A 16,012-nucleotide genomic window follows, 5' to 3' on the forward strand; every position below is an offset into this window, starting at 1 on the left:
CAAAAATATTTTGACAAAGTTGATCAAGAGACAATCAAATGTCAAAAGGAATATTCGTAGGAACCAAACTAGTACGGATTTGAACACAGAAGAGAAAAACACATTTGAAACACAGATTTAAAAATATTTGAAAGAGGATAACAAAGAATAGAGGCTTACTCAATCTGTGTAATTTGTCCCTTAGGTATATATGTACTGAAGTCCACGAATAACGCTTTTTTAATAAGATGATTATTATAAGAATGGAAGTTGAATTACTTACTTTTATCTTTAGGAAAAACAAACTTAGTATCAGAAATTCAAATGCCTTTTATTCCTAGCGAATATGTACAAAACATTTCTCAATATTTTCCGTTATAAATAAAATCTAATAATCGTGTAAACTTCTCTTTTCATCCTCTCATAAAAAAATAATAACTGTTATTGCTTTTATTCTACACATTCGGATGTTGGAAAATGTACAGGGGTCCCATCACCCAATCGTTTGGCTATAGAATTGATCATTCCGGGAGTGGCTTGTCTCAAATCATAAGCCCAACCGATCTTTTCAAAGAATTGAATGAACCACGTCCCAAAATTGAGGAAATCGAAGTGCTCTGCTGCCTTGTAATCAAAAGGGAATGCATGATGATAGTTGTGCCAACCTTCCCCTAATGTGCATGTAGCGACGAAGCGGTTCTCTGCTGGTATTATATTCCTGCAACAATTTTCATAATGTTTTTAGTATAGCGGTTCTTCAAATTTAAAGTGGTTTAATTCTTAAAGCGAAACTGCGCTGATTGGAACTACTGATTATAGATTTACACGTCGTCAGAAACTGGATTTAGTCAACTCTAAAGTTAATTAAGTTTCATCAAAATTAGAAACATTTCTTTACCTGTTGTATGGTTTATATCCATAAGCATGTGCGAGGCTGTTGACAGTCAGCTCACTGTGGAACATGGTAAGAAACCTGATGAAGCACTGCCAGGCGACGGAGCAGCGCCAGTCCTCGCCCCAAAGCCAGATTCCAATAGTAGTCGGCAAAATGTAGCAGAAAACAAGCTTGATGTAGTTAAAATATCTGAAATAAAAAAAAATGGTTTTGGCCTCAAAATTATGATATTCTCTAAAAATATGCCAAACAGATTGAATAATTGACGCGAAGGTCTGTTTAACGTAGTGGCAATGTTACTGCCTCAGAGACCAAAGGTTTCTGGTTGGTTCATGATGAAAAATGAACTTTTTCTGATTCCAACTAACTACTTGTTTTAATAATAAATAAATAAAACCTTACACCTAGCGTGGTTTGTCAATAATCTAGCAGATATTGAGGTATTTCCATTAGTAATTTATTTAGTTAACTGTGTCTTAGCGTTTTCGGGTCTTTTGGAAATATATTCAAGAAATTGTCACTGAATGAAGTTTCTATACTATTACTACTAATTTTATTCATATCATTACTACTAAAGAAATTAACTCACTTTTCAAAGATCTGCAGGTGTACATCATTTTCGATGTCGCTCATATCGATTTGTTTCCCGGCTTGTAAGACCTCGTCATTCTTCTTCATCATGAGCCAGCCGATGTGTGAGAAGAAGAGGCCACGGTTCGCGTTGTGTGGGTCTGCTTCCGTGTCGCTGAATTTGTGGTGGATGCGGTGGTCTCGCACCCATTGTTTTATAGAATTCTGGAATAATAATACTGTCATTGTAAATATATAGGTGATTCTGTTTGGCAGCGGTCGATATGGAATGTTGCAAAATTATCTTATAAATACTTTTATGGATTGGATCTATGGAGTATAGGGTTGACAAGTCTGATACTGATAAGTGATTAAGATCGTATAGACCTATATGTATTAAAAACGAAAAACACTCACTTATGTACCTACTTATTACGATATCTCAAAAACTACTAGGTCGATAAAGATGTAATTTGGCAGAAAGGTAGATTGTAACTAAATTCCCGCAGGAACGCAAGATAACGGGATAATTACGCGGGCACCCTCTAGTTTTGAATGTATAAGATTAATAAAAGTTTTCATGTTGGTATGTAATCATAAAAATGTGGTTCCTTTATAATGTTTGAGTTATTGATGTTCAAGCCATCACTCAATCAGGAATTAAAAAAGACATGTTAAATGACAGCAAACTAGTTAGGACATTATATAGGTAAATTTAATAATTTAATTTACTTACTTGACCTGCGCTAGCGAAGCACACCATAAGAAACAGCTTTAAAGGAAGCTTCGCTTTGTAAGCTTTGTGCGTCCAATATCTATGGGCTCCACCAGTTATTCCAAAACCACTTGCTACATACATTATGGCAGCTGAAATTATGCTCTAAACATTCATATTTGGAGTATTTTCCATTCAATGTTTGGATGTTTTTTTAAAAAAGGTTACTTTGACGTTATTTAATAAGTTAGATCTATGTTTCTTTTTGAATAACTTAGTTCAGTTGGGTGATTAACAAACTAAAGACCTTATTTCCTATAAATCTCATGAAAAATCTGAACAGATTTTTCTGACATTTGACGAAGTCTCCAGTTGACTTCTTTTTTACGAAGACCGTATTATATTTCAACTATACATCCATTTTTTTAATTTTTTATAAGAACGTCATTAAACAAACACTTACCAAAGACCAAAGTTGGCCATTTAACAGGAAATGCGTAATGATAACACCAATAGACTCCTAATATGTGGTATAGCGTTATTGCAATAAAACTGGTCCATTTTATGTCGTTTTTATATCCTAAACTTTTCTCAAAGGACCTGACGAGTTCATAAAACGATGCCCTTTTTATTCTAGTCCCTTCCATCTTCGCGATAAAATAAGAAACAGTGTAGTATCGAGAAACGCTAACAAGCGTTTAACTTGGTTTTTCATACAATGGATGAGGCACTTCATTTGTTATTGTAATGCAAGTTTTATAGGCCAAGAGATAATGATATTTAGCTGCTGATTTAGAAAATTTAATGAAAACCAAGTCGTCGCAATTTTATGAAAGCTTTTTAAACATACAAGTCAAGTTTAAAAAAGCTTTAATAAAATACGACTTGGTTTTCATAAAATTTTCTTAATCAGCAGCTAAATGTCACTATCTCTTCCTTTTATTGAGTTTTTGACATATCATTCATTTAATCATATAATCACGTCTAAATCGCTTGCGGGGTAGATAAAGCCAGCAGTCTGTAACGTCTGGAAGTATTTATTATATTAGTACCGGGAACTACACGGCACAATATGATTTTATTATGATATGTAACTATCATCTAAGAAAATAGGTTTTTCATTTCTACTTAATTTAAAAAAATGTTGTTATAATGTAATTGACATATAAAACAATAATATTAAATAATAATGTTTGTAATAATAATAAATTTTCCCTAAAAAAAAATTATTAAATAGAAAATTTAAATTTGTTAACAAAAAATTTACAATACATATTTACTAAGAAGGGTTAGATAGAGAAAAAGCGGCGGAACTCTGTTTAGTTTGGAATTTGGATGTGCCAGACGGGAGTCGCCTCGTGTAAAAACCTGAATCATGATCATGGTAAAAGGCGCACCCGGGCTCCTTTCTTGAGAGGTGGGGATTAAACCCGACTGATGCAAAGAAGAAGAAGAAGCTAGCCACCGCCAACACACAAATCCCTTGTATCTCATCGGTCCCTATAATTTCAGGGTTCACTGGAAATGAAAGCGAAATTACGTTGAACGAAAATTTCACCGCGATGGTGACTATTCATTGAAGGGGCAATTGTAAATTAAGAAATTGAACTATTAATATTAATTAATGTTATTATTTTATTATTCGGTTCTAAATTTCAAACGTTCTTCGAGGTGAAAATTGGGCGATTAAGTATATAATATATGTATATGTATTTTAACTAATTAGGTACTTGTCTAGTCTACTTATATTAGTGACTTGTGGCCACGAGAAAACCTTCTGCCAAGAGCATAAAAGAAGAAAATGTTTTAAATTGGGTAGTATGGAACACATTTTTTAAGAAAATCTTCGTGAAAAAATAAAGATAACAGACGTCGACTGTTGGACTATTTTCAGAAGCTTGTTTCGTAATACACAAATTGAATTGAGGCATGTTAATGAACACTTAAATAGATGCTTAATTAGGTTACACTGAATATAAATGTGTCGAATTTCGATTATAACGTTAAATAACAAGACGTTTTCTGGCTTCATGCCTCGGGGCCGGTTGAAAAAGGTAGCATCGTGAAAATTATATTTACTGTAGATTTGACAAAATATACCCAAATCTTTGGTTTGGTTAAGATTTGTTTTTAACGGTCGGCTGCGTTGTAAGTCTTCAGAATTTACCTAATGTGAGGTTTTCTTTGAAACTTTTGTTACCAATATTAAGAAAACAAGTTTTTAAATTATGTATCGGTAAATTAATGGAAAGATGAGAAATGTTAACGTGATATATTTTGACCAAATAACTACGGAGCAGCTGCTATGAATTAGAATGATAATTTATAAGTTCGAAAATACTTACATAAACTCGTCCGTAGTTTTTATTGAAATCCAAATCTTACTCAGCTGTAAAATAAGTCTTAAAATTATAACGATGCGGAAAATTTTGATCCTTTCAATAGTAAGAGCTTCTAATGGGGCCATTATTGGAAAACGTTTCGTCACCTCCTCTCCTTATTTACGGTCTAAATACTTAAAGATTGCTTCATATCGTCCTGGTGTTAGAAACCGGTTGTGTCCTCTTCTCTCTGGAGAGGACAATCTGGACAATCATAGATAAGTCAAGTTTTCAGATGAAGTGGCCACAATCTGACCTCCCCAACCTTTACAAGCAAACTCAACCTATGGTGGATCATGGTAAAAGTTGCACTAGATGAATGTGCTTATTTCCTTAGTTACCTTTTACGACATTCATGAGCTTGAAGCTCGATTCCATTACGAGCGAAAACGTAACCCATCTTGGCAGTCGGGTAAAGGAAATCTATCTTTGGTATATAAAGAAGTTGATACGATCTGAGGGAACGACTGTAAATAGCAAAGATTACCCCCTATAATCTCGGGTAAGGTAAAGAAAAGGTGTTTGCATATTTCTACACCAACAGGGTTGTACAAAGAAATTTACCAACCCACGTTACCGCCTACTTACCTAGTAGGTACCTGTCTATGACAAATGATGTGGGTAGATTATGTATGGAGAAGGAAGCTCTACGCTCTACTTATTAGGGTTTAACAAATGGTGTTATTGATTGATCATGCTTGTTCTAATTCAATTTGTCACATATACTTTATCTAATTCAAATACCACGTTGTGCTGGATGGCTTTGGTATGGAATAGATATTCCAAGATGACAGGCTTGCCCATTGCCTAAAAGAAGAATCTCAGGAATAGAAACTTTTCCTTTGTACGGAAAGAAGAGCAGCTGACATCCACTATATTTTTTTCGCTACCAGACGAATGCTACGAATCTTAACTAAATAAATAAGCACATAATTATGTTATACTAGTTTATTTTATAAAATCTACATTTACGCACAAATTAAATATATAAGAAAATATAAATATTATGTGTTATGGACTCGTTATGCCCGATAGACCCGCAGCTCTCCTTGTTACTGAAATGCCTCTACCTATATAGCGGCAGGAATAAATAAAATTAAGAGATTGCGAAAATACGGTGTTTACTTTTCCACTGACAAAACGAGACACCAACAAAACACTATTCAAAAAATGACATAAGAATAAAGGAAACATTTAAACCCAACCTTTTTGGTTATCCTCAACAGTATGTGTACATATATATTCGTATAAATAATAGGTAGCCGACAAAGACGAGAATAGTTGAACGAACAGTTTTCTAATTAAGTGTAATGAGGGTATGCCAAGCGGAGTCTAGAATTCCTTATTCAGCCGGCTTAAATCGCGGATCCATTAGAACTTCCAGATAAGTTAACTATATACAATCCTTGAGAAAGGAATTTTCCCAAAAAAGGCAGAGCTTCCCGAAAATCTAAGACCACGTTCAGCCGGATTTTTAATGAAGGAATTGAGATTCAGACAGCGACAGGTTGCCACCACCCTTAAATTATTTTTTTAAAATTTACAAGCCTTTCTCTTTATTAACTTTTACAATCTGTACGAGAAGGTGGCATAGGTATACTATGTATTTTCTTTGTTACCAGACCATCACGGGAGCTTGTGCTAGACTAATGTGCCATTGGGAAAGAAATGGAGTGGTTCTATTAAAGCGCCGGAAACCATACGGCAATGTTGTACTTCAGACATGTAGGTATCTCATTTTTGTGTCAAAAAGACTGAGAGGCCACGTTCAGCTGGTGTACTGTTGTACTAAGGTAAATTATTTGACGTATGATGTTACGTGACCTGATTCCATGTAGCTAGCAGTCAGGAAATAAATCTGAAAGTGTCAGGTTGTTAAACCATCCATCAGTCACAAGGAAGATAGCCGTAGTCAATTTGTTTTTGATCACATGCGTTGTTCAGTGGTTTAGAATCTGATCGTAGCATAGTAGTTTCAAATCTCTAGAAAAAAATTTAGGATAGAATCTAAAAGCATTAGGGTAAGCAAGGGTCAGATTACAGAAATTATATACTATAACTCTTTTCTGATTTCTTAGACTAAGATTATAAATTAAGGGACCTACAGTTTAATACATTTGATAGACTACATTATTAGATCGATTTTATTTAATCGCCATAGACACTAAATCGGTAGTAACATTATACATATCATCAACAGTTAAATAATTGAAGTGACTGTGCCGTACCAATCGTTCGCTATTTATAACGTGCAAATCGTTGGCCTACTAAACGGGATGCGATATCTCTGCACTTTGCCGTAATCATCAACTACACACTTAACTCCCAAAGCTGCACGTGTGCTCAGCAATAAACAAGTACTAGGAGCCAACCCCGGAGGCATGAAGTAAAGAATTTACAGAGTTCAAACTTTTATGGCTTTTCGATAACGGCTATACATTCTATATTTGTATGGAAGACGGCAAACAAGTACATTCTAGGGGGTGTTTTCAATGTAAACTTCAATTTCGCGTATCTGAATTTCAATTCGTCCGTATATGGCGCTTTGTTAACGCTGTTATAGCTCTGTTTGTGAACGGGAACGCATTCAGCAATGTTCCGAATTCTTTTACATATTGTAAATACCTTCGCTATTGTGCACTAGAAAGGAAATTCATCCTATATGTAAAGTTTTATTTTAAGGATTTTTTTGATTCACCTTCATGTTACCTTTGCTTGTTCCCTAAAAATAATGATTTTGCTTGAACCGTTATGAGCTAGAGCTGAGAGGCTGGGATTTGCAAAAGATGATATGCGAGCCAATGGACTGAAATCCGCGGACGCAGAAAACCGGACCAAGTGGAGAGAGAAAAGTCAGAAGGCGGACCTCGGGCCCCGAAACACTTTTGTAGAAGGTGCAATCCGGAACACGCAGAGCCAACAGTCTTGAAAAGACTGAGAGGCCACGTGCAGCGTTTTGGCTTAATTATGGAAATGAAACTTACTTATATGTTTTTTTATTTAATATATTTGTGCTATACATTTGTAGTTTGTTTAATAAAGATTAAGTAAGTAAATGAATAAAAAAATAAATATTTACTTTCGGGGTCACCTATATCAAAATAGTCAAAGTAAATTCTGCCTGTCGTTATTCATAGATCACACAAAAAAAACGGTATTGCAAAACCTCCCAATATCCAGGCCCAAGGGAAATTGCTCAAATGTCTATTAAAGCGGAGTAAGTAAATATGGGTATACTGTGAAGAGGATTATACTAAAAATAGACACGGGACGCGAGGTGTATTTTTTCGTCCTTTAAAATTTTGATTATACTATAGGATCTAGAACTTAGAATATGCCAAACTTCCCCAAATAAAAACGAAAGATATGTTAATGTAATTTTTCTAGGTCAAAGAAAGAAAATAGTTTTTGAAACTTCGGCGGAACTGAAACTTTAAGAAACTTTGCCACGATCATGCAGGGATTAGGCTTTGCCGCTCTATTACATTCAGCACTTTCTTCATTTAAGCAATTCTTTACTTCATCTACGTCGTAGCGTCATAACTGAGGGTCGTGAATAAACTACTCTTTTCACGAAGACAGCACGGTCTTGTGTCTGCTATAAAGTGTTCTGGAAATTGGTGCGGGTGACAGACAGACATATCATGTCATTGTTCATTTGATAAGCAATGTGGATATTAATATAAATGTGTCGTCTATTTAGGTAGTATGTCCGGGGCAAGTAGCCTGTGAAGACGATTTATCTACGCCGCGACCCGGCTTCAATAGAGACATAAACTGCGTTATGAAACCCCCTGCTGATAATATTCGCTATTATTTAGCTATTATTGTTTCCGTATCGCAGTATCTTAAATATAATGTGTTTCGTATGCCCTCTGATTATTGTATTTACGAGATAAATAGAAATTGGTACTGAATTTGTTCCTTTTGTGGTTGGCTTATTTCTCATTTCCTCTCGGTTCTAAGAAATGTATTATTTTTGTTTTATTCATATGATTGTGTTTACCGGAAAATAAAACCTAATATTGTCTTTATTAGGTAATATATAACTCTCTCTCTTACATAACCATCACGCCTGTTTTCTATTGGGGTAAGGCAGAGACTATGAATTTCCACGCAAATTTATTTTTTTCGGTAATAATTTCGAGAATTACAGATTTGGCCGACTACTGAACTTTTCCTGCTATTTATTTGATTGGACGTATTATTTACGTTTTCATTGTCGTGTTTTGAAAGGTAATTTTGGTTCTTTCGAAGAAATTCTCAGAAAAGATTTCCACCATTTGTTATTTCAGATATTTTGTATAGAAAAGTTACGAGAAATTCTTCATTTACCGTTCATCGTGGCATCACCATTACACCTTTCTAAGTTTAGTTCTTTAAATTTTTCATAAAAAGGATTTCATATGTCGCGGTTGGAACCTGAACGTGACACATCAAAGGCGCATTTTTCTGTCACAGTTTAACTGAAAAGCCACAGAGCAAATCACTTCCGACGGCCTTTTCGGACTTTCTTGTTCTGTGTGCGTACTCCGTGAGGCCGAAATTCCGACCCGCAAGGGACCGGCCACGAGATAGGAGTTTATCGCGAGATTACTTCGTAATATCAACGTGAGAAAATCGTCCAGCGGAGGCCGGCTTATACTCGCTTTAGGTGCAGATTTTCCTTCCGAACACGAGTACTCCCGGCGATAAATACGTTCGTGTAGATAGTCCTCAGGGGACCATGTTGTTAGCAACATGAATGCTTTTTGCGTTGACAGGTCGACGTTTGTTCGTTTGACAAGACAGCGAATGTTTGGAATTGGACAGCGGCTTAAGTGGGTTCTAGTTTTTATTCCACTCTGGTTTTTATATCTAATAGCGGCTTTTGTTTGAGAAATATTCAGGAAAGCTAGATAATACATTTTCAGAAAAATATTGTTCGATTAATAAAATGATTTCTCTCTCGAAATGTGTGAAAGATTTATTGCTAAATCTTTCATTATTTTAGTTTTAATACATATTTTTCTAGTTATAATATTTCGCTTTCTATAATTTAAGTACTTAATTTATAAACATTTTAATTTACGAAGTTGCCCAATAAAGACAATGCACATGCAGCGAACTAATTATAAAGGTCACCAGAGTCAATAATGTAACGTACAAACCCACATTTGGTAACACAGTTAAATATTCACAGCTGTCGGCGAGATATTAAATAAGTTCGCATATTTGTGGGGAATATTAGAAACAACATTAAAAGGGTAAGGAAGTTCCGACGAAATACAAGTAGATATCGTGAACGAGTCGCTTTAGCCATAGGTGTTTTTATATGTCGCCATAAAACACACGTGTTTCACGACGAATCTCGCAATCTGACCGTAGTTACGATACAAAAGGACCCAGGGATCGGGGTAACCAGACGTATAAAATTTCCCCGACATTTCTGAGAGTTTGGGGTACAATGCCGTAGTTTAAAACGTAATTTTTTGACGATTGGGCTTCAAAATGACTTCACAAGCATTTGACCCTTTGTGGGAATTTCTAGTACCGTTCTTTAGCCATTGCCTTTTTGTGTATGGCATTTTTGCAAATTAAGCATAGTTGAAAATTTAGTGGCTGTACGTTGATAGATTCAGTCACCTTTAAAATCTATTTACAGACTTTCCAAGCCTCAGACGTTGAAAGTAATCCTACTTGTAAGTTTTACTTATTTAATACCGCAACTTCGCTTGAGCACGGTTAGATAATATCGCGCTTATAGTAGCTTATATTCCCTGAGCCGCAAAATATTATCGTCAGAGATTGTTCTGTAGTTGCATAAAAAATTGAAACAGACAGACGGAGCCATTTTCTCTCAGCCTAGCATGTTCTTGCTGCCATTATCTCATGTTGGAGAAATTCTATGAGGCACGTTTTACATGTTCTTATTTATATTTGGCACAGTTTTAAGAGTTCATAATTTTCGATGCGTTGGTTCTAAGAGTTTTAATCCTTTCCTCTTCGTCATTATTAGATAATTGCGTAAACAGACCGATTAAATAATAAATACAAGTATTTATTTTGTGAATTTACCAAAATTTGGTGACCCTATCCGAAATTGTACCCCGCTTAAATTGAAATAGCCCACGACAGAATTTAAGGGATTAATGTTCTCCACTCAATAAAATTTTAACTACAAACTTGGGGTCTCCTTTGTCGACTAAAAGAATTCTTTGTAATTAAATTCGAATGAAGGTCGAGCTTAGTCAAAGTTCATTTGAGTAAGTACTTCTCAGGAAATGAATAGAAAAGTGACAAGAATAGAATCGAACGAGACAATTAAACCTGGAAGGCCCTAGTTACTATAAAAATCTGTCTGGGTTTTGTCTATAATAAATAATACATTGAAAAACCATGATCTAGTGTAGAGTACCTACCTTAAACCGAATGATGCATGAAGAGAGTGATAGACGTGGAAAAACGAAAGAAATAGGTACCTCTTCATTTGCGGACATAAATAACTTAAAAAAATTACCGCGTATAGCCCGTGTAGTTCCTGGCACCAATAGAAAAAAAGAATAGGACCACTCCATCTCTTTCCCATGGATGGCGACTAAGGGTTATAAACTTGGGATTCTTCTTTTAGGCGATGGGTTAGCAAACTGTCATTATTTGAATCTCAATTCTATTTTAAAGCCAAATAGCTGAACGTAGCCTATCAGTATTTTCAAGACTGTTGGCTCTGTCTACCCCGCAAGAGATATAGACGTGATTATATGTATGTATGTATAGCCCAGATATGATAGTGGGATGACTATTGTCTGTTGTCTGAATAGCTTGTTTTAGTTATAACATAGAGTTTTGATTTTTCTGAATGGGAACACTACAAGAGTAAAAAAATCTTCAGAACCGGGTGATAATTCGACAAAAACAAAAAAAGTCGTTCTACTGAAGTCAGTCGAAAAATAAACAGGTCGAACTTTATGAAATTTGAAGTGAAAATTTTTCCATCTATTGTTACAATCCGATTACAGGGTTTTAAGGAGAATAACAAAAGAAGGGTCAGGACCACGACACTCGCGACTGCTCAGTCATAAAAAGAAAGGAGTTAATAACGACGATAACGCTTATGAATTTAAGAAACAAAGAAAGGCAAAGAAGGGTGGAAAGTCTCGTCGTAAAATGTTTACAGCCCTGGCAGATGTTTACGAATAAAGCCGACCTGGTGTGATTCATATCTGAGTTTCGTACACACTTTAACTGCCACTATAATGGCAGTAAATCAACGTCCGTTATATTTTTTATTGTTTACTTTTGCGCTTGTTTTTTGTTCTTTTATTTGTTCTATAAGTATTTGCACTATAGATAGGTACTGTCACACTTACATCTACTCCTTAAGTTCAATCTGAATGTATGCAACCAGCAAGGGAATTACCTAAACGTATCATCACTTCTTAATTCCTTACTGAGTAGATAGACGTTTTTGCGTACTTCGCTTCATCCACATTCATAACTTTATTCTGCAAACGCGTCCCCAGTGATTGGTGTATTGGAACTGTGTAACTGATAAATAAACATTCTACAGCATCATCTGATGTTTCTGCCCAAATCTATATATCCGAACCAATTCAAACATTATACTACTAAGTATAGCTTCTTCATCATCATTTGACGGTATCTGTGGCGCAGCGGCAGTACGCTTGTCTGTGACACCGGGGGTCCCGGGTTCGAATCCCGGCCAGGACATGATGAGAAAATAACTTTTTCTGATTGGCCTGGGGTCTTGGATGTTTATCTATATAAGTATTTATTATAAAATATAGTATCGTTGAGTTAGTATCTCGTAACACAAGTCTCGAACTTACTTCGAGGCTAACTCAATCTGTGTAACTTGTCCCGTATATATTTGTTTATATATTTATTTATTCATCAAGTTTTCATACTTAGATTTGATATAATAAAAATAAAGCAACGGCTAATTCAAAATAAATTCAAAATTAATATAAAATAATAATGCAGGAAATTAAACTTTTTTAATGAAAACGGAACGTATATCACGCAACACATGAACGCCTTATGAATTTCGGAAGTTACAAAATTAATTTTCTTCGATGAGCAATACCAAAATTAATCAAATACATTCCGAATATCGCTAAAGAGTTATTGACAGTCAACAATTTGAATTTTGTTACGTTCACAGATATGATAGGTTACCTTATAACGTCGGTGATCGAAAGCTTAAGTATGGGAGTGAGGGGTGCTTAACCATTTGGCTTCCTAACGTCTTTGTCACAGGTTTTAATCCTACCGCAGCCATGTACGTGCAATGGCTCTTTTGTATGTTACTTGAATTTAAAGATAATAAAAGTTTTATTGTTAAACAATGAAGAGAAAATGTCGTGATAAAACCTGCACATTCAGCATGATTAGGTTCCGCTGCAAAGGTCCCATTCAAGATCGTCGACAGGTTAGGACGCCATACGTATAGTGTTATGTTTATTTCTATTTAGTTAAGTAGTCGGTCGCCGATTGATAAAGTTTTGATCGAGAAAGTTTAAAGGAACTAGTTTGGTGGCACTTGCGGACTGCGGTTTTGGTTGCGAGTGTACGGCGCACGTTTCCGATAGACGAATTTGATGCTTTATCTTTGTGATGATTATGTTAGGTATTTGAGAGGTTATTCTAGAGGTCGTGGTAAAAACTTAGTGTGTAGTGTAGTTATTTTCTTTGACTGGACTCCGTGGAATTTTGGTGATGTAGTCTCCGTCTGCAGAGAGGTGAGCCCGCAACCGGCCGCGCTTAATGCCAGGAGGCTGATGTTATAGTCTACTAGCAATTCATTTTGAAATAAAAAGATAAATTTAATGTTTCCTTGCAATGCTCAATTCCATAATTTCCTCCTTACATATGACAATGTATCTTTCCCAGTACTTACTTCCAATTAAAATAATAAGTTTAATGCTATACTAGCTGTGCCTGCGACTTCGTCCACGTGGAATAGTTATTTTGGGCATCATTGAAGCACTCAAGGATGCTCCTTCCCCGATTTTTTTCACATTTTCCATTATTTCTTCGCTCCTAATAGTTGCAGCTAGACGTTATAGCCTAAAGCCTTCCTCGATAAATGGTCTATTCAACACAAAAATAATCTTTCAAATCGAACCCGTAGTTCTTGAGATTAGCACATTCAAACAAACAAACAAACTCTTCAGTTTTATAATATTAGTATAGATAAATCTAAGTGCCTATTTAAACTAAAAAAAATATTCTAATAGAATTATACCCAGAAATATGTACCTACAACTTACAAAAGAAAAAATGAAAATAAAGTTGAAACGCCTGTGCAATACCATCTTGCCGTCTTCGGGTCTTCCCATACTCCCTGAGGGGAGTCGAAGTAGATTGGTCAGGGCTTTTGGCCCTCTTCAATGGCATCATCGCTGCCTACGACTGTAGGCAGGTCGATGGGGCGGCCGTGATGGCCTGGGTCTTCACGTCTTCATACACTGGGAGTTCCCATCGGCGGCGGCGTCGTCACTGGTCGACGACGTCTGCCGCAAGGCAGCGAGGGGAGAGTTTCACCCGACGGCGCGGAGGGCGGGCGTGGAGCGGGAGATGCCGCGCAGGTGGCTGTGTGATGACGCGTCCGCCCTCTCGAATATCTAGTTCTCCCACTTCAGGTCCCTGAGGATCGTCGAGTTCCTTACGTAGCGCGGGGCTCCGATGACTGCTCTGAGACTTTGGTTCCCTTGGGCGCTGAGTCTTCTCCTGTTGGTCTTAGAGCAGAATGCGTACCACGCCGGGGCCGCGTACGTGAGGCGGGATCTGACGTACGTTTGGTAGATCCCGATTTTCGTCCTCAGGGGGAGGCTGGAGGAGAGAACTGCGTGAGGTCTCCCCCTGGCTGCCTTGGTCATGAAGCTTGCGCTCACCTCCTGCCCCTTTTATACCCTGCCGCCGCTAGCCGCGTCGAGCGCGGCAACCGTTGCGCAAAAATAATCCTTAAAGCATGATTCAGTATTTACGCGCGATGGCTTGTTAGGGTATTTTATTTCATGTATAAGTTTGGTATTTCTATACCGATTTCGATGATTCTTTTTTTATTGAATAGGTACTTATATTAATTTTTAAGAATTACGAATGAGTGCGAGTTTTATTGGTATTATAAACATTAGAGTAAAGAAATATAATCAGAAATCTCCGAACTGCTAAGCTATTAGGAATTACACGTGTTATTGTGAGTCAACCATAAAAGATACTTATGCTGTCTTGGGATATTTTTTTTTAAATTTTATGTAGAATATTTCCATTATACATGGTTTCGCTGTATCTTTAACCATTAAGGCTGCACACGCGTCGGAAGCTTAATAAATCAAGTAACTTCTCCCGTTTTCCCAACATTTCCTTTCACTGCTCTGCTCCTAGTGATTGTAGCGTAATGAAAAGTATACTATAACCTGCTCAGGAGTATGAAGAATAACTGTACCAAGTTTCGTTAAAATCTGTCAAGTAGTTTTTGTTTCTATAAAGAACATACAGACAGACAGACAGACAGACAGACAGACAGACAGACAGACAGACAAAATTTTTACTGATTGCATTTTTGGCATCAGTATCGATCACTAATCACCCCCTGATAGTTATTTTGAAAATATATTCCATGTACAGAATTGACCTCTCTACAGATTTATTATAAGTATAGATGATAACGAGTTTATTACTCTTATTCATGGCAATACATTTTCTCAGGTGACGACCTGAATGTTGCAAGTTAGGTATTAAAATTATCATATAATATAGCATCATTAGGGTTTATCATTTACGTATGTAATATCTTTTGAGGTTAAGAAAGGTGTCAGAAATCCTAGAATTTAATTCTGATCAAGTTTGTCACATGTTAACTAAGTTTATACTCAGAAAATGCAACAGTATAAATGTACCTACTTTGTAAAAATAAAACTTCTATAAAAAGTAACTTTTAAAAACATCCATTTTACGTGAAACGTCAGCTTTTAGCCAATCAAAATTACTTAATATGGTTTAACTCTAAAGTCATAACATTTTGTTCGTGTATACAGTCTAATACGTAGGTAGGAGTAGGTCGCTAATTTATAAATACTTAATTATAAGTAATGTCTGTGCCCCGGAGACATCTCATTTATCAACACGGAACCGTAATGGCGCGAGATGAAATATGGTTAAGTTTATATTACTAACAAAGGTTTTCGGAGAATTAATTTGCTTATTAGCTATCCAAAAATTGTAAAAGCCATTTAAGAGAAGGGAAGGTAAGGTTGGGACTTTTCTTTTGGCGAGGGCATTTTTGTTAGGTACTATCTGGACAAAATTCCATAAAAATCGTAACTTTTTGTTCTGTTTATCCCGGAAAGGAAAAAGACGTGATATACATATGTATAATAAATCAGTCATAAAGCGACAAAGAAGAGGTCTTTGGTTTTAATAATGTTTCAATCAATAATTCTATTATGATTAACGTTTGGTAAAATA

At 36.0% G+C, this 16,012-nt stretch overlaps 1 protein-coding gene across 2 annotated transcripts in view; it reads right to left on the reverse strand.

Annotated features, from left to right (window-relative positions):
* Positions 1 to 355: 355 nt before the first annotated feature.
* Positions 356 to 16,012, reverse strand: part of LOC106129602 (acyl-CoA Delta-9 desaturase) — a 29,970-nt gene continuing 14,313 nt past the window's right edge. Inside the window, exons 1-5 of one of the 2 annotated variants that reach the window (XM_013328202.2) lie at positions 2,623 to 2,840; positions 2,181 to 2,311; positions 1,464 to 1,669; positions 878 to 1,063; positions 356 to 697 (exon numbers count right to left, since the gene is read on the reverse strand). In XM_013328202.2, coding sequence (XP_013183656.1) covers positions 430 to 697; positions 878 to 1,063; positions 1,464 to 1,669; positions 2,181 to 2,311; positions 2,623 to 2,806 — 975 coding nt within the window. In that variant the 5' untranslated portion in view covers positions 2,807 to 2,840 and the 3' untranslated portion in view covers positions 356 to 429. Of the gene's footprint in view, positions 698 to 877; positions 1,064 to 1,463; positions 1,670 to 2,180; positions 2,312 to 2,622; positions 2,841 to 16,012 lie in introns of those variants that run through there. The other variant, XM_060948493.1, reaches the window with a different exon arrangement.

Source organism: Amyelois transitella, chromosome 16 (genome assembly GCF_032362555.1).
Source record: "Amyelois transitella isolate CPQ chromosome 16, ilAmyTran1.1, whole genome shotgun sequence".
NCBI lineage: Eukaryota > Metazoa > Arthropoda > Insecta > Lepidoptera > Pyralidae > Amyelois > Amyelois transitella.